General features: G+C 37.8%; 2 protein-coding genes across 4 annotated transcripts in view; both read right to left on the bottom strand.

The window, feature by feature from the left end:
• LOC122654389 (UDP-glucuronic acid decarboxylase 2-like) overlaps positions 1 to 15,902 on the bottom strand; it is a 28,255-nt gene extending 12,353 nt beyond the window's left edge. The window contains exons 1-2 of the mRNA XM_043848459.1: positions 15,897 to 15,902; positions 2,164 to 2,170 (exon numbers count right to left, since the gene is read on the bottom strand). The gene's annotated coding sequence lies outside the window, so the exon portion shown is untranslated. The remainder of the gene's footprint in view (positions 1 to 2,163; positions 2,171 to 15,896) is intronic.
• Positions 15,209 to 23,047, bottom strand: part of LOC122654388 (protein pleiotropic regulatory locus 1) — a 45,992-nt gene continuing 38,153 nt past the window's right edge. For all 3 annotated transcript variants that reach the window (XM_043848458.1, XM_043848455.1, XM_043848457.1), the window contains exons 13-18: positions 18,276 to 18,336; positions 18,129 to 18,195; positions 17,890 to 17,967; positions 16,069 to 16,133; positions 15,625 to 15,702; positions 15,209 to 15,539 (exon numbers count right to left, since the gene is read on the bottom strand). In XM_043848458.1, the coding sequence (XP_043704393.1) occupies positions 15,367 to 15,539; positions 15,625 to 15,702; positions 16,069 to 16,133; positions 17,890 to 17,967; positions 18,129 to 18,195; positions 18,276 to 18,336 (522 nt within the window). In that variant the 3' untranslated portion in view covers positions 15,209 to 15,366. The remainder of the gene's footprint in view (positions 15,540 to 15,624; positions 15,703 to 16,068; positions 16,134 to 17,889; positions 17,968 to 18,128; positions 18,196 to 18,275; positions 18,337 to 23,047) is intronic.

Raw genomic sequence — 23,047 nt, 5'->3', positions numbered from 1 at the left:
TACTACACCATCAAGTTTAGAATGGTTTCACAAACCCTCATACTTAGTAACCTAACTAAGTTATCTGAAACATGTAAACTGTCCCGAATGTTTACCAAGGCTAGATGAGATTCAAATAATTCAAAAATAATACTGGGTTAGGTTAAGACCTGACTAAATGGTCTTTAACCCCATCTCCCCCGTAATTTTGAATGTTCGATCTTTGTTCAATCCCTTTGTAAGGGCATCTGTCATATTATCCTTCGTTCTCACATCAATCAAAGTGATAATCCCTTATTCTGTTCGATAATTCAGCATGGCCTGTTTCAGCCTGATGTGTCTCCTCTTACCATTAAAGAGTGAGTTATTCACTATCGTCTTTGTTACTTGATTATTACAGAATATAGATATAGAGTTTAACTTAAAACTCCTCAATGGAATATCCATGATCAAATCCTTTATCCACTCGGCTTCATCTCCCACAGAAGCTAGAGCATAAAGTTCCGATTCCATAGATGACAGAGTAATACCAATCTGTCTTTTGGATTTTCATTCTATAGCTGCTCCTCCTAGTGTAAATACATAACCACTAGTGGATCTGTTGTCTCCCATATCTGAGCACTAAGATGCATCAGAATATCTTTCTAAAATTGAAGGATGTCCAGTATAACATAAAACATAACCCAGAGTACCTTTAAGGTATCTCATCAGCCTCGTCAGGACATCCCAATGCTCTTTTTCAAGATTACTAGTGAAACGACTCAGCATGCCTACCATAAAGGCTATGTCTGGCCTAGTGCAACTTATTGCATACTTGAGACTACCAATCAGTTTAGAATATTTTAATTGATTCACGGTATTGCTAGTGTTAGGTTTCAACCATTTGTTATAGTCATAGGGTGTCTCAATCGATTTACAATCACTGTATCCCCAATTAGAAAGTAGCCTCTCAATGTAATGAGACTGACTAAGGGTGACCCCTTGTTCACTCAAGCTTACTCTCATTCCAAGAATGGTTTCTACCATACCAAGATCTTTCATGTCGAATTCTTTGGACAAGGTTTCTTTAATGTCACTCACTACAGAGAGATCAGAACCTAGAATCAACATGTCGTCTACATACAAGCAAATAATCGCGACCTTGTTTGACTCAGCCAAAAAATAAAGGCATTTATCCGAGTTGCTGGTTTGAAACCCAAGGCTCTTTACTATCGTGCCAAACTTCTCATGCCACAATTTAGGTGTTTATTTAAGGCCATAGAGAGATTTATTTAATTTACAAACTCTTTTTTCAAAACCTTTCATGACAAACCCTTCAGGTTGGTTCATGTAGATTTCTTCTGTTAGGTCTCCATTAAGAAAAATCGTTTTTACATCCATTTGATGCACAACATAGTGCTCAATAGATGCTATGGTAAGAAGAATCTTTATCGTTGCGAAATGGCAGACCAGGAAGTAGATGTCAAAATAATCTATCAATCTCACCTGAGTATAGCCCTTAGCTACTAACCATGCTTTATACCTGGCTATAGACCCATCCGGATTAAGTTTCTTCTTTAGTACCCACTTACATCCCATTGTCTTGGCCCCTCTAGGCAAATCAACAAGGTGTCAGGTCTCATTCTGCATTAAAAAGCTCATTTCCTCATCAATGACTTCTTTCCATAGCAGTGAGTCCTAGATCTCATCGTTTCCTTATAGGTGGATGGATCAGTCTTTAGATAGTAGGTCACAAAATCTTCACCAAAATTCTTGGGTACTCTATCTCTAGTAGATACTCTTTTAGATTCTGATTCAGTAACCATTGTGGGTTGAGTGTCAAAAACAATTGGTTCAGTATCCATGGGTGATTCTGTAACCATTTCTATCAGACCAGGTAAGGTCAGGCCTTTATCTCTGAGGAATTTATCTTCAAAGAATATAGCATCCCTAGATTCTATCACCATATTGGTGGATAGATCCAAAAATTGGTCTGTAGCACTGTCTTCTGCACAACTTAGATACACACTAGTATTTGTTCTAGTTCCCACCTTAGGTCTCCTAGGGTCTTGTATCCTAACATAAGCTATACAGCCCCAAACCTTAAGAATATCATATCTACATGGATGGTTATGTCATAATTCATAAAGTGTAGAAGTCAGTTTTGAATGTGGTAGTCTATTTAGAATGTGATTTGCAGTCAACACTACTTCTTCCCAATAGCAAGAGGGCATGTCAGCTGTCAATAACATGAAGTTTAATATCTCTGTTAATGTCCTGTTCATTCTTTCAGCTATGCCATTTGATTGAGGTGAGTAAGGAACAGTAGTTTCAAGGATTATGCCAGCAGAGGCACAGAATTCCTTGAACTCTGTCAATTTGTATTCTCTTCCCCTATCATTTCTAAATCTTTTAATTTTCAAGTTTAACTGATTTTCTACCCTATTCTTGAAAATTTTAAAATTTTCAAATGCTTCATCTTTAGATTTTAACAGGTATAATGACAATATCTAGAAAAATCATCTATAAATGTTATCAAATACTTCCGACCTCCTCTACTTGTGTAGCTTTTAAAGTCACAAATGTCATAATGTATAAGTTCAGGAAGTTGAGTGCTCCTAGAAATCGGTCTTAAAGATTTTTTAGTTATTTTGGTTTGAGCACACACTTCACATCTATTAAATCTAATTGAAGTGTCTAATCGTAAATTATGAGTTTTAGCTAGTTTGAGCATTTTTCTATAGTTCACATGTCCTAACCTACAGTGTAGTATATTGGGATCAAGTGAAATATGATTAACCTGGTTTATTGTTTCATTAGCTAAACTCAACCTAAACATACCATTCAAATTAACAGATAGTGTTACTCTAACACTATTGAAAGTAATAGACATGCCAGCATCAAGCAAAATTCCAATTGAAATTAAATTCTTTGCAAAATCAGGAAAGATTTTAACATTTTTCAAAGTTAATATTTTACCTGATGAAAGAACCAGGTTCGCTGTCCCTTGTTGAATCACTTCCACGACGTCTCCATTTGCAACAGTGACAGTCTCTGCTACTTGAACAACATCAGTGAGTAGGTTCTTGCTATTGCAAATATGATAAGTCGCTCCAGAGTCTAACCACCAATCTGAAGATGTACTGGCCAACTCCTTACCCTTGTCAACCATGACAACAAAGTTAGTAGGCTCAGTCTTGTCCACCAACATGTGAACTTCCTTCTGTGGTGTGTCAGTGTTCCCTTTCTTAGGACCCCTACACTCAGATGCATACTGACCCCATTTTTCACAGTTGCAGCCCTTGCCCTTCTTTTTAAAGTTAGTCTTTTTGGCCTTCAACTGTTGGGGTTCTTTCTTAGGTGGCTTGGACTACCTAGAATTTTTCTTAGATTGTGAAACTAAATTGGCAGATGTCTATTGTTGTTTCACCATCTCCAAGTTGTTCCTGGCTCTGTTCTCATCTTCGATTCTAATGAACCGTTTAAGATCATCCAGCCCCACTTGTGTTTTCTTCCTATGCATCTCAGTTTTAAAGGAATGTCAGGTGTAAGTACCGTGGTCCTCGGGACGAGGGTTCCTTAGCCTTATGGGCGACATGGGTTTGATATATATACATGGATGGATAATAGATAATATTGTCAATGTATAATATTGATAAATGGGGGATTACCCAACACATCGAAAGAATCTTAGCTAACCATGATCTGTGACATGGATCCTTGCCCTCTAATAGGCTTTGTCCGAGGTCATACTTAGTACAAGACCTAGACTAGGCATGACCTTCCTCACCATTTCTCTTAAGGTTATTTTAGGTCTTCCCCTAGCTCTTTTAGCTCCTTCAATCGGGATCTATCACTCTTTTTTACTAAGATGTCCCTAGGGTTCCGTTGGATATGACCATACCACCTTAAACGACTCTCTCAGAGCTTGTCATTGATCGAAAAAACTCCCAAGTCTTCTCTTATATGTTCATTTTGTACTTTATCCTTTCTTGTTTTTTCACACTTCCATCTTAACATCATCATCTCTACTACACAAAGCTTATTAATATGACACTTCTTAATTGCCCAACATTCTGCCCCATACATCATGGTCGGTCGAACAACAATCTTATAGAACTTTCCTTTAAGCTTTAAAAGAGTACGTCAGTCACACAACACTCTGGACGCATTTCTCAACTTCACACATCTCACTTTAATTCTCTGTGAAACATCATCCGCTATATCACCTTCTTTATTAATGATTGACCACAAATATCTAAGATAGTCACTTTGTGGTATCTCTCTTTCCTCAATTTGCATTATATCAATATCCATCATAGTGTGACTAAAATTACACATCATATACTTTGTCTTCGTTATATTAATCTTAAAACCTTTTGTTTCCAAGGTTGACCTCTAGAGCTCTAACTTAGAGTTAATCCCTTATTTTGTCTCATCCACTAAAACGATATTATCGAGGAAGAACATACATCATGGAATCTCGTCTTGAATGCTCTTGGTTATATCGTCCATGATAAGCGTAAAAAGGTAAGGACTTAAGGCTGAACCCTGATGTAATCCAATCATAATTGGGAATTCATTGCTCTGACCTCCCACATATCTCACACTAGTTATCACACCATCATACATATCCTTAATGACGTCAACATATTTACTTGACACCCCTCTCTTCACTAGAGCATGTTGGATTAGATCCCTAGGGATTCGATCATAGGCTTTTTTCAGATCGATAAAGACTATATAGAGATCTTTCTTGGTATCTCTATATCTTTCTGTGAGTCTCCTCAATAAGTAGATAGCTTTTGTCGTGGATCTACCTGGAATAAAGTCAAATTGGTCAATTGAGATACAAGTAGGGTTGCAAGTTTGGCCCTGCCGGCCCGAATTCGCCCTGGCCCGCCCTAAGCCCGAACAGGGTCTGGGCTGTGATATTTGGCCCTGAGGGCGGGTCAGGGCTAGAAACTTCTGGCCTTGAGTTAGGCTCGGGTCGGGTTACGCCTCGAGCTAAGCTTGGCCTGGCCCGACCCGACCCGACCCTGATTTAAGTTATACTATAAAATATATATTGATATAATTTATACATTACGAACTTTAAATTTCACCCACATTTTTTTATATAATATACTATATATGAAGACAATAAGTGTTATAATATAATTTATTATATTATTATTTTATGTAAAATTAATAAGTTCTTCCCAGCCCATTCCAACCCATGCATTTCTTTCCCCCTCCCCATGATCAGGGCCAATTAGGGTCGGCCCGGCCCGACCCTGAGGGCGGGTCAGGGTTGGATTTTTCTGACCCTGAGTCAGGGTCGGATCGGGCTTGGGCCCAGCTAAGGGGACTTAGGGTTGGGCTAGGGTTCAAGAAAGCCAGGCCCAACCCGACCCTGTTGCAGCCCTAGATACAAATCCCTCTTCTCAAATGGGCTTCAATAACCTTCTCCACAGTTTCATAGTGTGACTCATTAGCTTTATGCTTCTATAGTTATTATGATTTTGGATATCTCTTTTATTTTTGTAGATCGGGACTACAATGCTTCTCTTCCATTCATTTGGCATCTTCCTTGTGTTCATAATCCTATTAAACAGATTGATTAAACAATAAACCCCACAACCTCCTAGGGTTTTCCATATTTCAATTGAAATCTCATCTGGGGTTGGTGTTTTTCCTGCTTTTACCTTTGTAAGGCTTCATTAACTTCCACCACAGTAACCTTTCGTGCATATCTATGACAAGTGGTGTCTTGTTGAATAATGTAATCATCTGGGTCATTTCTATTCGACCTATCTCCATTTAGTAGGTCACAAATATACTCATCCAATCTCTTCATAATGTCTTCATCCCTTACCAAAACTCTTCCATCATCACCTTTTATATACCTCACCTAATCGAAATCTCTACTCTTCCTTTCTTTTATCTTAGTCATCTTATAAATAGATTTTATCCTTCTTTTGTGTTTAGATTAATATAGAGATCCTAATATTTCTTTGCCCTAGCCATCCCACGATCTTCTTAGCTTCGTTCCTGGCATCATAATATCTCTTTTTATCATCTGTTTCTTTAGTCATTTGAGCAGTCCTAAAACGCACTTTCTTAGTCTTAAATAGTTGTTTGGACCTCGTCATTCAACCACCAAGTCTCCCTAGGGGTTGCCAACTACCATTTGCTTCCCCTAGCACATCTTTGGCAACCCTCTTAATACAAGTCATCATCCTGTGCCATATCTCATTGGTGTCTCCTTCAATATCCCACTTTCCTTATTTGACTACCTTATCAGTAAATGTCCTTAGGTACTTTCCTTTTAATCTCCACCATCTTATCTTAGGGTCTACAGGTTCTCTCCTCCTACGTTTCTGGGCGTTGAAACACATATCTAGGATTACCAATCTATGTTAGGTTGTTAGGCTCTCCCCAAAAATAATCTTACAGCCCTTACATACCATTCTCTCTACCTTTTTTATTAGGAAGAAGTCAATTTGACTGGTATAAATCTCACTTTTGTAGGTAACTAAGTGTTGCTTCATTTTTTCAAAGAAAGTGTTCACAATGGATAGATCATAAGCTACCACAAAATCTAAGATTGAGGTCCATTTTTCATTCCTCTCCCGAAATCAACTGGGATCAATTTCAATTAAATCCAATTTGACATGTAGTGAATCCATCAATGTTGCCGAGCGAGGACGAGTCTATCGATTCCAACTGAGTAGAATAGAACAATTAGACTCGAATTCGATGGAGACCAGTCTTTAGAACAATTAAATCCCTTTTTTTTTAATCCATTTCTTTAGTCTTTAGGGAGCAAAGAAAATGCCTAACCAGGCCCTACTACAACACAAGCAACAAATGAGCCCAATTATGAGTCAGACACGTGTCAGAACCAAGCTGAAAAACTACAGTGTGCGCATTAGCGCAACGGTGCTCGTAGATCCGCTTTACTCCGCCCAAGTGCTTGCCAGATTCGCGTCGTAGCTGATCTACAATCAAAGAAGTAACTATGAACTGATCGTAGACCACTCTCTCTCAATGGACGAGCTGATCTACGACCACCCTGCGGTCAAGCTGGTTAGTGAGCTCATAGACCACCCCTGAAATTATACCTAATTCCAAGTTTTAAAACCTTGGGCAAGAGTGGCATTCTTCCATCAGTGGGCTGCTGATGATGATGTTTAGGGGTTATTTTAGTATAATCAATTAATTGAACATGTGTTTTACATATTAAAAGCAACCACACACATTGGCAAGGTCACCATAGTGTGGCTTGCCAGAAGCATAAGATATGATTGAGGTAATCAACATGACTGGCCCTTCTGGCTAATTGATTTTGGACACTTTCAATTATTTTACTATTTTAGATTTGATCGGTGGGGGAAGACCACAATATTGCCATTTCACCAAACACCCCCTTCACCATGCATGTCCTTGGCAGTGACACTTTCAATTATTTTACTATTTTAGATTTGATCGGTGGGGGAAGACCAGAATGTTGCCATTTCACCGAACACCCCCTTCACCATGCATGTCCTTTTCAGTTGTCACTGCTCACTACACATACAACACACACTCTCTCTCTCTCTCTCTCTCTCTCGGATCTAGATCCACTACTGCCAGGCTGTCCGGTTAGACCGTGCTGTCCAGACATGGTATTGCACGCAATGTCTGCCTTACCCCTTGTCCAAGTAGGGGTAAGACAGTCTTTGCATGCAACACCGTGTCTGGACAACACGGTCCTGTCGAGCAGCTCGACAATAGAGGATCCAAATTGCTCTTTCTATCTCTCTCATACTTTCTCTCATAATAAAATTAAATAAATAGATGTGAAAGGTCCCTACATCATCTTACGATTCAAAAACCCTATAGGGTTTTCTTAAAATACCTTCTCGCCTTTCGTGCGCATCTAAAATCCCATGTGGTAAAAGGATTCTCATTCACCACGGCTAAAAGAGAACTGAAGTCTATCTTTCTTGGTTTTTTTTTTCTCCCAACTAAAGCAAAAAGAAGAGGATTCACCATGTTGTCGGTGTAGGATGGAATTTTGCATGCCACACTAATGGATATTTCAAGAAAAAAAAAATCTTATGTATGGGACCAATAAAAAAAGTCGTACCCAGTGCACAAGGCTCCCGCGTTTAGTAGGGTATGGGACCAATATTTTCAAATATGTGAGAAAATTGTAAAACAAAAATCAGATAAAGTGGGAAAATACGACATGGCAAGCAAGTGATTCCATCAATTCCAATTCTACGGTATCAGGGTGACTAATACCAGTATTGAATTATTGATATTGATGTCGACACAATACGTATCAACGGTAACAATTTGTATTGTTTTGATGTTAGATCAGAAGTTCACTTTTTCACCTATAATCTAGGGTTTACAATCATTTCATCGTCACCATATCAGTCCAGTATCGGCCATACCAATAATTAAACCCATAATTCTATTAGAATTAGTTTTTTTTTTTTTTTTTTTTTTTTTTGGGTAGATAACAGGACTATTCATTCATGCGTGCCCACAGAATTAGTTGAAAATAAAAAATAAAAAAAATAAAAAAAAAAATAAAAAAATAAAAAACTAAAAAAACTAAAATAAAAAAATAACCAAGATGGGCATGAACCATTAAAACAGGTCGATTATTTGAATTGGGAACCGGCTTGAATCAAGAACCGGATTCAATCAATTGCCAATCTGATTCGTCCGGAATCCATGATCCGATACCGATTCTTAGAACCGTGGTTGGGAAACACAAAGCAACAAACTTTAAAGTGTAGAAAGGGAAATGATTTGAAAGAACTTCCACGCTGGCCCCTCCCAACCGAACCGACATATTCGGAAAAATCAAAGATAGAAAGAATTTTAGGTTTGAAGCGACGTTGACGCTTAACCTTACACGTGGAATACTCAATTTCCCACGTTTCCTCTTTTCCATAGCCCATCAGCCCATTCCAACCTGACCATGTTACCATCCAGTTTCCAAGCTCATGGATCAAACAGAATTGGGCCCATCAACTAACTAACCTCCAATAGTGGTGCGCACCACATGATCATCTTTACGATGCCAGTGTAGAAAAGAATCTATATATTACACCAATTGCGGTGTAAAGAATGGTATCATTTACATGAATTCATATTCATATGGTAAGAAAAATAATAAAGAACTCTATATGAGAGAAAAATAGTATTCTGTCGTGGCGTCGTGATTCTCTCCTCCCCTCCCTCTTTTTTTTTAAATGATCGTAAACCTAATAGGACAATTCTATCCCTATCATTTGAGTTGTAATCCCATATCATTCATCTTGATTGATTGGAACATTAGGTGATAGAGGCCAACCAACTAACAAGCCCTCAAATTCAAGCTTAGATATTGAGGGGTAAGGGTAAAATATAATATATCTTTTATTATTATTATTATTATTATTAAGTTTGTTAGAATATTTAGGGCTAACAACCACTAATGATTCATCAGGTGTAACAACTTATTAGCTTACATCTTGTCTATATCTTTTTCATTTTCAGTGATTGCGTTTGTGAATGTTTTGTTGTTCACTTGTTTGTGAGATTAGTTGCCATGTATTGTATTTAAGTTTTTAATTAATTAATTAATTATATTTAAATATTTGAGTTTTTTGATATTTTACTATATAAAAAAATAAAATTAAAAAAAATATTTTCAATAGAATAATAAATTTGATGTGGGTCAAATAAGACAAAAGACAGTTTTGAATATGATACCATTGTATTTTGAATTATGGTATGCAATACTATAATATATTGTCCCTTACAGTGTGAAAAAAGACCGATCTCTTAACGTACCACGGAGGGCAATTCTGTTTGGTTATAGCCTTAGTTTATTCCGTAAAATACAAAAATAACATAACACAAGCTTTGGTTGTATCTCAGTGATGAACGTAATAACACAAGAACCACACATTAATTTAATAATAACCAATCACCTCTTTGATGAATTGGCATCAAAGAGGGCTTGTGGATATTAAAAGGGCCCGGTGGCCTAAATATTCACTAGAACAGGGTTGGTCTTCTCTCCGCCAGAGGAGGACAAGGCTGGTTCGTCTCTTTGCCGGAGAGAAGGATGGTGAGGTTTGGGGAAGACGATTGGTTTGTTAAGGGTAAGGTGTAAGGGTAAAGAGTCATTTCATGTCCAAAGTAAAGCACACGGTCTCATGTAACGGTTACTTCCTCATGGATTGTTACTTTTATGTTTTTTGTTTTTTTAAATAGAGGAGGTGTACAAGGTGGTTTTTTGAAACTTCGGATTTATTATTACTTTAGGCAAAGTACAAGGGGAATACATTTTTTCCCAAAAAATAATAATTATGTAACTAATTCAAAATATTTAATACCAAAAAAATGAAAAATTCTCAAATTTGATTTACATTATAATAAAATTTTTGATTAAACTTTGTTAGATTCTTATAAGAAAACTAAGCATACCTATGCACCAAATTTGTATACCAAGTGAGCTATCGGTTAACAGTTAAAAGCTGCCCATTGTGCAGGCTTTCCTTTGAATAACGGACCATATTCTTCAAATGGACTACCTAATGGGACTTTTTGCCTCTTTGATATGATATTCTTTTGTATAAGTGATGTCAAATTTGATGGCTTATCTCAATTTTATACTATCATTATATGAATTTTTCTTCTTATTTTATCAATAATTTTGAATCTTTAAATGATAAGTGAGTTTTCCACTTTTTTCCAAATAGCTATCAAATATTTTCCCTTGACATCAGGTTTTGGATTGGAATAAGAAACAAAAATATGATAAAATTACCCATAAATTTTAAGGAAAGGGATCTACATGTGTGCTTATATTGATATCTTGCACGCCAAACCAATAATAGACAAAAGAAAAAAAAATTTACTACAAGACAACTAAAGATATCAAATTGAACCGGAATCAAAATCAAACCGAATAAATCGGTCCAAATTCGGTTATAGAATGTAGGTTTTAAATTCAATTTGGTTTCAGCTCTAGATTAGAAACCTATAGTTCGAACCAAATAATAAAGCCGAATACAAACTGAAACTGAATCAAACCTGGTGGATTCTCTATTTTTCAGTTCACACTAGCACTCCCTCAAACCGAACTGAATACCAGAAACTGAACTGATTGACAAGCTTACTGACAATATCGTATACTTCATTTTACCTAAACTTTATAGGCCACTAGACATGCCACACAATAGGAAAAAAGGCATGCAATTGGGAGCCCATCCTACTTAGGTGGTGGTCATACCTACCTTCTTGATTATGTTTTCATTAAGGGAAAGAGACGAATGAGTTGCAACAAAATGGTATCGACAATTGGAAGACAACTGAGATCATTTCATCTAAGGAGAGAGATTTTTTTCCCTTTAACTAAAACAATGCATCCACTATTAGCAATCGGGTACTTGTTTCTTAATTGACTACCTCATCTACCTGAACCCTAAATCAAATTATCTTAGACCCCGTTTGTTTGGAGGGGACTTAGGTGGGGTGGGAGAATTGGGGTGAGAAAATGCTGATGTGGCACTTTCAAATCCCACTCCAAACATGTTTGGTTATCTTGGGGTGGTGAACTTACAAAAACTAAGGGAACATTATTAATTGTTTTGTCTGCTGATGTGGTACTTCAAAATCCCACCTTTAGTCTATCTAAAGTCCCACAAAATTGGTAGGACTTTGATTACTATTCATGGAAAAAGTAACTTTATCTCAATATTTTCACCCAATACAACCCTACCAAAATATGGGTCCCACCTTCCCCTCTAAACAAACGGATCCTTACTAGTTGTTACTGATATTCCCCACCTAGTTAGTATCATATCACTTTACAGTTTCAAGGTTAGTGGAGGTTTCAAAACATGGTATTGGATCAATAGAAGTGTTAACCAATTCAATCTGTACCTGTTAACAAGCTGCTCTTTAGCAATCTTTAAGGATGTATCATCAACCATTGATACCATTTTTTAAATCCTTGGGCATGGTGGTCAGTTGGATTTTGTGGCTAAGAGTGTCAATAATTTTGTTTTTGGTTATTCGGTTCAATGCAAGATAAAAAAAATGCAGAAACCAAATTTGAAAATAAATGAGATTAGGAACAAATTTTCGAAACCGAACTCTTCTGTTCGGTTCAATTTTGGTTTCTTATTCGGTTTTATATTTGGTTTAGGCCCTATATTAGGTATTTGGACAAATTTTTTACGTCTTTATAAAAAAAAAAAGGGGTCATAATCCATCAAACCTTTTTTAAACATTAAAAATGAATAGAACTTATTATCAACATTGATTGAAATATTACGGGAAAGAGAATGCCACCTGGTCATGTGCGGCGCAGGAACGTGGTTCTTGCACCTAAATATAGGGCCATACAAAATTGACCGTTGTACCCTCAGGAATTTCCACCTTTCCATGAGGGTGTAGTGGTCATTTCGCACGGCCATGTGTTTGGGTGCAAGAGCCGCGTACCACAAGCAACCAGGTAGCATTCTTCTCCCAATAATATTCGGTTTGAAAATAGGTAATTTAGTTCGATTCAACAGTTTTAGTCATGAAACTGAAACCAAAATCAAACCGATTTACTTTGATTCAGTTTGATTTTAAACGACCTATTTTAGTTTTAGTTTTCGATTTCAATTCTAAATTGACACCCTTATCCGTGGCAACCAGTTTAGTTGTCTCCCTGAACACTACAACTCTACAACACATAAGCAAAACATTTCAAGGGCATTCTAATAAGGTTATTGCTCGACTCATCTGTGAGTAAGCTATATCACATGGAGGTATTTATGCCAATATCTTAGGTTACATTTATTGTCCAGCAAGTATGAGAGTCTATGAAAGTTTCCACCTCTTGGACATTTCTTATATTTTTTGGGGGACCGAGTTTCCCTTCACCCATGGCAAAGAAAGGATCCCCTCACTATGACCATTGAGTCTGGATCAGCTACCCACATGTGGGTGCCACCCCACATGGTGAGAACAAATCAAAAAAAATCTTCATACCTCTGATTCTTTGATTCTCTTTGACCCGTGTCAGATGAGGTGGAGATTTTGTTTGGTTGGTTCTCACATGGGTAAGAGGATTCAGACTCACCATTGATATTGTTGAATTGATATGGGAAAGAGTAGTTTCGACATTGCACAATAAGGAAATAATGACAAAAGAGTTCAATCACATGATCACATCACGAATAGATACGAAGGAAAAATAAGTATCTAATTGTATGAAGAAGTAGGGATCTTAGGTATGGATTCTTTTTCATACAGTTCAATAAGCATCTTCAACAATCCATCAAAATTGTGACGTTTTGCAAAGGTAAAAATTGTGTCATTTTCTTCCAATCAAGTACTTCACTTTCCCACACTCTCTTGACTATCAGACACAGCCTTAGATACCTTTCACGTGGTCACATCACAGGTAAATACAAGTGAAGGAAAACTTAAACCCTTTCTAAGCTGTCTTAGTTGTATAAAAAAATAGGGATCTTAGGTATGGAGTTTTTTTCATACACTCCAATAAGCATCTTCAACAATCCATAAAATTGTGATATTTTGTAGTGTAAGAAACCTTAAAAGTGGTTAGTGAAATTGTGTCATCTTCTTCACTTCACTTCACTTTCCCACACTGGCACAGCCTTAGTTACTTTTTCTAAATTTATTGGGTCAGCTACTTAGCTCAACTGTGACTGAGCCTATTACCTTCCTTTTAATATATATATATATGGAGAGAGAGAAAGAGAGAGAGAGAGGAAAAAAGACTATCCAGAAATGTAACTCCTGCACCCAAATACATCATAAGCTAAAATGATTACCTCATCCCTCATAAGAGGCAAAGTTGCTCATCCCTCATAAAAGGCAGAAATGCTAACCCTCATATACCTCTTCTTATTTCAACATTCTTAAAAAATAATCAATTTTTTTTAAAAAAATTTCAGTGTCATGCTAAAACCAAATTTTTCTAAGAATTAAGACATGACTAGATGTGTGGATAACAGTCGCACTAAATTTGAGAACTAAGGGATCTACAGAATGGCAGTTTAACCACCACATCCAACTGGCTTGGAAACCTAATTCATATTTATTTTGAGTGAAACGCAAAGCTTCAAAGTGAAATATAAACAGCTTTGTTCTCCAAACAGCCACCTAATCGTACCCCCATGGAAGAATGATTTGTCAATTCCTATCAGCGGATAACTAGTGAACAGCCTCATAGTCCTAAATTCTCCAAACAGGCACCTCTCATGAATTGGTATCTTCACCTGTACTTTTAACTGTCAAATTTCTTTTTTAACCAGAATATTACATGAGACCCGGGCCAGCCCCTAAAGCTTTATTAGAATCAATCAATAAATCAAAGAATACAAGGGGGGAGGGGGAGAACATACCACCTTACCCCAAGCCCAGGAGAACAACCACTCTTACCATACTCAAAACTACCACTTCCAATCCCACTGAAGTGTCAAAAAAGCAAAAACAACTACTTCCTAAGAACAGGCAGGCCAGCCTTGTCCTCTCAAAGAATACCAAGGAAGTTTCGCATAGACAACCCCCCCTGGTGGAACATAATCAAAAACCCAGAATCACAAACAAGGTTAGCCAACCAATCTACCGCTCTGTCACTCTCACGATAAGCAAAGAACACCGAAACCCTAGTAGAAGATACTTAAGGACAAAACCTCCCAAAACCAGTACCAACCATTCCAAAGATTACACCTCTGATGGTTAACCATTCTAACGGTGGTAGCAGATTCCGAGTTAACCACCACATCAAGGCAACCTAGAACTTGGCACAGCTGCAAACCGTCCCTCAAGGCTCTTAGTTCAGCAATCGAATTTGTGCAAACACCATAAAAGTTAACGAATGCCGCCAGAACTACACCATTTGAATTCCTAATGACCCCACCCCCTTCACTTACTGGGTTTCCGCTACATGCCCCATCCACATTAAGCTTTACATAAATGAAAGGTGGACACCAGTAAACTCAACCAGGGCGTCACAAAAATTTAGTGGTCCTAATCCTAAATTATTCAATAACCAATTCAGATAGGGCTGAAACATGACATATGAGCAAAGAACCTCAAGGTCTACATGTCCATAAAATTCTAACCTAAACATGCCACTAGACAGAATTCAGCACTTGTGTTGAGAGGTCCTGCTCATGTAGAAACCCTGCCCCCTTAAAAAAAGAATAAATATGATCACCAAGATCTTAACAATATGCATTCGAGCATGTAACAGCTAGGTCGTACTGAATTTATCAGACCGCTGCTAATGCGCAGAGCCGTTTTAACTCTACATGATCATCTCTATCAAACATTCTAGGCAGAGCATGGAAATAAATTTACATGTACAGTATTAGAATAGCATCAGACACGCATGTGGCAGAGGACTGCTTAGAATCGCCGGAATTCCTTTGGAGGCTTGAAGTTGAGCGGATGAGTTTCTGGAGTGGCATTCTCATCTTCTTTCCACATCTTAATGGTTTTGTCTGCCTCACAAGTAACTAGCCGTGAACCAGTTAAGTCATAAGAGAGCGCATATATGCCAGCTTCACTATCCAGGGACCCTGAAGACACAAGCATTCATCAGTATGAACCTTTCCAACCAATAACAATGATCACAAAGAGGACCCTGGGTACCAAGATGCATACCAGGCTGCACAATGGTTTGAGATTGCTGAAAGTTATGCCCACTCTTCCAATCCCAAAACCACAAGCTCCCATTGTCACCTTGAAAAACAAAACAAAAAAAAACAAAAAAAAACAAAAAACATCATCCTACAGTCTGTTCCATAATTTCAAAAAGGAATACAAAAAGTTAAGAGTGGCACAGATGACAGAGCAATCCAGGGCAAAAATTGGCTACCACAAAGTAAGAAGACATATATTATGCTAATACGTGCATGTAACAGAATGGATATAACCTTGTCCTTCTGTACTTAACTAAGTCCCAGTAATTTATTTCTGTTTTGTCCATTAGATATGCTCTATTAAACATATCAAACCAAGATAACAGATGGCTAGTTGGCTCAATCTGTAACCTTGTTACCTTACTTAAATTTAAGAGCTTAGAAGGTATTGAGTTGGCAAGGTTACCTCCTGTCACCATCACACCCTCTTCATTGACCGTCATTGCATTTATGATTGTTTTCTGTTGGGAGCTGGCAAAGAAAACATTAATCAAGTCAAGAGTATGATGAAGCAAATTTAAGCCACTTGTCTACAACAGAAAATGGTTCACGCACATCACATAAAAGTGAACTTAATTATGATTAAAGTTTTGAGAACTAATAAGAAATGACTAAGTCTACAACCTAAATTCATAGCAGACTTCAAAAAGTAATAACTTGAGTGGTGGACTTGTACAACAAACATAAGGGGAGGAAACAAGTATATGACAAGCAGAAACTGCTTTTTAGAATAAGAACAAATCAATTAATATTAACAAGAGAAGACAATATATCTTGAGATAGCCTGCAATAACTAAATGAACAAATGAAAGGAGGGTAGTTCATCAGAACAAGTTAGTCTTACATGATCTCATTGAAGTGACAAGCTAGATATTCAGCAAAAATAATTGCCCTATATTCCTTATCTTTGCTCAAATTGTATATGACTCAGATATATTTAAATCAGTAATGGCCAAAAGCAGCTTCACATGAAACTAGTCACTCATCAATGTGTGTCAGATTAAAATTTGATGGTGAGATCAAAGCCCATCTAGATGATTCATTTTATAGGCATATGTTCAAACCCCATAATGAGCCACTGTGAAGGCCTTTTTTGAGATGCCGGCTTATTTGTTAACTAAAGACTCAGAGCTGATACGACAGACCTAGGTCGATTCCATCTTCACCCACTAACCAGCTAGCCAGTAGCCACTAACCGACTTGCCTACCCAACAAAATAAAAGGAAATAACTGATAGGCAACTAACTGCATGCCTCAACAGATACCATTAAGAGTACATATGGTTTAACCAGTTGTCGCCTACCAGGAGTATGAATGAGCAAGGTGCTTATATGATTTAGCAAGATGACTAACCAAACTTTCACCTTGCGCCTCAGATGCATCGCCTGGATCATCTGAGACAATACTGCCTAGACTTCCCCCCACTACGAAAGATCTAACCTTCTTCCAAATCTTGGAACAAATGCAATAATCAATGTGGACAGGTATCATGTCTTCTTCTAATCCTTTCTTCAAAACGTTTAGTTTATGAAGAATCAGACATACGATCTGTTTAGATAAACAACAATCAAATGAAATAATCAATCACATTGGACAAAAGAACTTTTGAACTGCTATTTTATCATTGATCTGACTTTGTACGTATGAATATTCTAGGTTCCATTGTTTAGCACCTGGAGCTTATCGAAATCATTCTCACATCAACTCTTTAGAACAGAAAAGGCCAGGGATTGGCTTTAAGGGAAATCAAAGAAGTTCATCATGGATGCAGATGCAAATTAGGAGTAATTAGGCAACTGAATTAAATGTAACTGCAGTCATGTAGCTGACCCTCAGTTGGAACAAGGCTCAGTTGAGTGGAGTTGAGTTGAGCTGAGCTAGTTGAAACCCGTATGGAAGGACCATGTACACCCTACATTGAGGGGCTATAAACAAACATCTACTTTCTTTTGCAGTATGAACAAGAAAGGAGCTCACCAGCACCATTCAGTAATAGAGGCCAATTCCGGAAGGCCTAATTATTCATCATATGACATACATGCTCAATTAACTTAGTATTTCACTTAAGTAATTCTTCCAGATAGATATATAATAAAAAGGAACCTTCAACCCCTATAAAATTGGATTTAGATAGCATTTTAAAATATTGTTTAGGCACCAGAGAAAAAGGTACATATAGAATTTCCAAAGGAGGAAATACATAAATATCAGTTTATTGAATACTCACAGCATGTTGTGCAAAAACTCTCCTTTAGGAAGGCTGAATTTCTTTATGTTGTCAGCTGAAGCAGATGCAAAAGCATGTCTGGAATATAGAAAAGATTACTTCAATTCAGGAAGAAGCAAAAATCCCCCAAAACCAACAAAATAGAGAAAATGGGAAAAAATATAAAGGAGATCTAGCAGCACCGATATCCCAAAACAAAAGTACATGGAAAGGAACCAATCAAATGTTTAGGTATTTACTCTTTAGGATGTTGTGCCATTGCTCGAACAGACTTCTTATGGTGTGTAAGAGTTGCCATTGTTTTTCCTACAAGCAGAAATTAAGTGATGAGATAAATAAAAAAAGCTTCTATGAAAAATCAAAATGACCCTAAAACAGACAATTACCATAACGAAGGTCCCAGAACTTAATGGTAGTGTCATGGGAGCCAGTTACAACTTGTGGATCCTGAAAAAGAGCAAAGAAAATCGAAGCTTGATCACAATAAGTCAAATTGTGCATTAGATACCAACACACTTATCATTTCTTATTCTACAGAAAAATGTTATATAATGTAAGCACTCACTGTTAATGTCCAACAAACAACTCAACTCAACCTTATCCCAACTAAATGGGGTCGTGATGCAGATTCGTCACCGAAATGGGCTTATTTCTTTAGTAATAAGTCTAGGGTTGGGTTATATGTATGTTGGGCCTTTGATCCCATGGGTTTTCTATGTAATAGGCCACTTTTCTGGGCCTAAAAGAAGGGTACATAGGTTGCATACGGGATTAGTCTAATATTTAGTCTATTTTTATGTTTTTAATTGAACCGGTTTAAATTGGTTGCATCCAATTGGTTCACTTGGTCTAATTTAAGTGAAGTGATCCTATTGGCTAAGAGGTTCTTATATCCTATTGGCTAGTAGGGAATCTTCTTTATTTTAAGTAGTTTAAGTTGTTTTTAAGTCATTAGGACTCTATTTTGAGTCTATTTTAGTTTCCTAGTCAGTTCAAGTTATCTAATAGGTTAGGGATTGGGTTAGGCCTTTCCTTTTTAGAGTAGAAGTCTATTTTTGAGTCTTTTATATAAGGTTGTAAGGGGGCAAAGCCTTGAACACGAATTTGATTAATGAAAAAAGCTTTTGCTTGTTGGCTGCCATTGTTGTTGCTCCTGTGCTCCTTATGAGTGTGCATCCTTGTGGTTCTATCAAGGTGGAAAGGGACTGGTGGAATCCGATTGACTCCTTACGTCGTGACGGCTGGGAGGATTTTCTTCAAATTCGAAGGTGGCTTTATCCTTCACAACCGTCAAAGCTTGCTGCCAGTGGAATCTCCAGTAAGTTTGATGCCAAAATTCTTCTTCTAATCCTCTAATCCTTTCCCCCAATTGATCCCCTTTATTTTTTGTTTGAATCCCATAAACCCAAACTCCATTAAAGCCCAAAACCCGCAACTCAATTCTGTCCAGAATTGCAGAATTTCAAAACTCATCCAAACCCCAACCTTTTTATACCATATTGACCCCCTAGACCTGCCCATTAATACCCTATAAACCCTTTTCCCAATATCCAACCCAAACCCTAGGAATTGACCTAAATCCTAGTGCTGTCCATTCGAACCAGCAGCCCCTTTTGTTATTTGATCCGGTTGTTTGGCTCCTAGTAGGTCTCCTACCTATCTAGGACTACATTAATTGGTATCAGAGCTATGGCGGAGGGAAACTCCAACCAAGCCTCGAAAGACCCACCTCCATTTGTTTTTAAGACCCGAGTTCGTCTACCCAATGGGAGCACAACCATATTAATTGTTGATGAGAGGCGACGTAACAACATTATTTCACAATCCGTGGTGGATATGTTGTCCCAATCAGGAGAGATTTGCATCATGCCTACAGGTAAAGTCTGTGTTGAATTTGGGTGTTCTTCATACCATGATGGTGCTTGGTGTCAGCCGATCCCACATTTAAAGAGTTTTATTGCAGTAGGTGGTGATTGGTTGGATGAGCGACAAGGTAGGATTGAACCTAAAAACAACTCGTGTGTCCTACCTGATCAACACCGTCTATACCATTTGTTTACTCTAAAAGGATTACAACCAATGGTGACCACATCAACTGTACAGCCACAGGGACTGCCGAACATGTCAACTCAAATGCAAGTGGCATCGACTGTGTTTGAAGTTTCATCAACGGCTGATGCCCCAACAGAAGATTCTACTAAAGCAGTCAATGTTGAAGAAAACAAAGTAGACAAAGCTGAAACAGCAGAAGATGAAGAGGTGGTTGACAGGACTCCACGGGAAATCGTTGGCATTCAAGATGTTGTTCTTGAAGAGGTACAACTTGTGCCTCAAGTTTTAGATGAGAAGGTTATCAACGTTGAAGACTCTATGAACACAACATACATATTTGATATTGATTCAAAGGTCGAACACATAGAGTTTGTTATGCCACCTTGGGTCTTTGAAGAGAAAGCTCCACGCCTTGAAGACTTCATCCCTAATGTTCCTGCATCACCAGAATTTTGTTTGGGAATGGTTGAAGCTGCTACGCATATGTTGTTTCCCCCTCATCACTGCAAAATTCGAGGACGAATTTTTTCAAGTTGGGGAGAGTTGATGCAGATTCGTCACCGAAATGGGCTTATTTCTTTAGTAATAAGTCTAGGGTTGGGTTATATGTATGTTGGGCCTTTGATCCCATGGGTTTTCTATGTAATAGGCCACTTTTCTGGGCCTAAAAGAGGGGTACATAGGTTGCATACGGGATTAGTCCAATATTTAGTCTATTTTTATGTTTTTAATTGAACCGGTTTAAATTGGTTGCATCCAATTAGTTCACTTGGTCTAATTTAAGTGAAGTGATCCTATTGGCTAAGAGGTTCTTATATCCTATTGGCTAATAGGGAATCTTCTTTATTTTAAGTAGTTTAAGTTGTTTTTAAGTCATTAGGACTCTATTTTGAGTCTATTTTAGTTTCCTAATCAGTTCAAGTTATCTAATAGGTTAGGGATTGGGTTAGGCCTTTCCTTTTTAGAGTAGAAGTCTATTTTTGAGTCTTTTATATAAGGTTGTAAGGGGGCAAAGCCTTGAACATGAATTTGATTAATGAAAAAAGCTTTTGCTTGTTGGCTGCCATTGTTGTTGCTCCTGTGCTCCTTATGAGTATGCATCCTTGTGGTTCTATCAAGGTGGAAAGGGACTGGTGGAATCCGGTTGACTCCTTACGTCGTGACGGCTGGGAGGATCTTCTTCAAATTCGAAGGTGGCTTTATCCTTCACAACTATCGAAGCTTGCTGCCAGTGGAATCTCCAGTAAGTTTGATGCCAAAATTCTTCTTCTAATCCTCTAATCTTTTCCCCCAATTGATCCCCTTTATTTTTTGTTTGAATCCCATAAACCCAAACTCCATTAAAGCCCAAAACTTGTAACTCAATTCTGTCCAGAATTGCAGAATTTCAAAACTCATCCAAACCCCAACCTTTTTATACCATATTGACCCCCTAGACCTGCCCATTAATACCCTATAAACCCTTTTCCCAATATCCAACCCAAACCCTAGGAATTGACCTAAATCCTAGTGCTGTCCATTCGAACCAGCAGCCCCTTTTGTTATTTGATCCGGTTGTTTGGCTCCTAGTAGGTCTCCTACCTATCTAGGACTACATTAGGTCGGCTACCTGAATCCTTTTTCTCCAAATCCATTAGAAGCCATACTAGTTACTAGTCCTGAGTTATGCATGTCTAAAGAAGGGCGTACACAGTGCATAAGGCTCCCGCCTCCTCACCAATTCTCCTAGAGTCATTTTAGGCCTACCCTTGACTCTTTTAGCTCCTTCAATCTGAATCAAATTACCCCTCCTTACTGGATCATTCAAAGACCTCCATTGCACATGTCCATGCCATGTCAAACGACTTTCTCGCAACTTATAATGTATTGGAGCTACTTCTAAATGAGCTCTAATTTGTTCATTCATTATTTTATCTTTTCTAGTTGTACCACTCATCCATCTCAACATCCTCATTTCAGATACACTAGGTTTGTTTACATGTTGTTTCTTCAATGCCCAATGTTCAGTTCCATACATCATAGTTGGCCGTATAACTGCTCTATAAAATTTTTCTTTGAATTTTAAAAGAATAGATCGATCACACAACACTCTGGATGCACCCCTCTACTTCATCCACACTATTTTCTGACTCTTTGTGGAACAACACCCTCTATTTCTCCTTTATTTATGATTAAATCTAGGTACCTAAAATTATCACTTTGTGGTATTCTCCCTATCAACAAATTTCACCAGCTCCCTCTCAGTTCTATTGTTACTAAAGTTTGACACCATATTCTCTGTTTTTGTTCTACTTATCTTAGGACCTTTTGATGCAAGAGCAGTTCTTTGGACCGAGTTGAACCTGTTTGAGAGCTCAGACCAAGAAACGGCTCCAATTGGGTTTTGTGGTTCAGTAGGATATTAGTAGTTTATTTATGGGTATTTATTTCTTGTAATCTTTTGTTTTGAGTAGGTTACGTAGTGGAGTTCCATCCCATTTTAACTTTGAAGTTTGAATAGGAGCTTTATTTCTTTTTATTTTTCTATATATTTGTTCTCAACATTGGAAAAATAGATTTGAATAGAACGAAAAAGTTGAGTCGAAATTGTCGGTGGCCTTCCACTGAGCAACCTTGTTTCTTCTACTCCTTTCTGTCCTAGAGTTAACAGCAGTCCACTAAGGCTGGTGTCGATCCCTCTCTCCCTTCTTCTTTTCAATCTGAGATTTGAGTTGAAGCCTCGAAGGAGCCCTCCTCTGAGCGACCTTGTTTGCGAAACCCTATTCCATAACCCTGCAGAACATAGGAGTTTCAAATTAAAACTCAAGTCTGAGTTTTGTCCCACTGCCAATACTAATTTCAGCAACTCTATCTCCCACATGTCATTATGTTTCGTTCTCCAATTTGGGGATTGGAGTCGCTATCCCTTGGCGACCTTGCTTGCAAAGACCTCAGCCTAACACCCTGCTTGAATTGGGAATTCCGAACTGAACTCAAACCTACTCTCTCCTGCCGTCGGTTCAGTTTCAGAGATTTTATCAGCTCCTGGGAGTTGAGTATTTGGCCTGATATTAAACATTCTAACACTTGCCTGAAATCTCTACTTGAAGTGGTTTTTACCAAGAGG

This window comes from Telopea speciosissima, chromosome 3 (assembly GCF_018873765.1).
Source record: "Telopea speciosissima isolate NSW1024214 ecotype Mountain lineage chromosome 3, Tspe_v1, whole genome shotgun sequence".
Lineage (NCBI taxonomy): Eukaryota > Viridiplantae > Streptophyta > Magnoliopsida > Proteales > Proteaceae > Telopea > Telopea speciosissima.
This window is presented reverse-complemented; position numbering and strand designations above follow the sequence as displayed.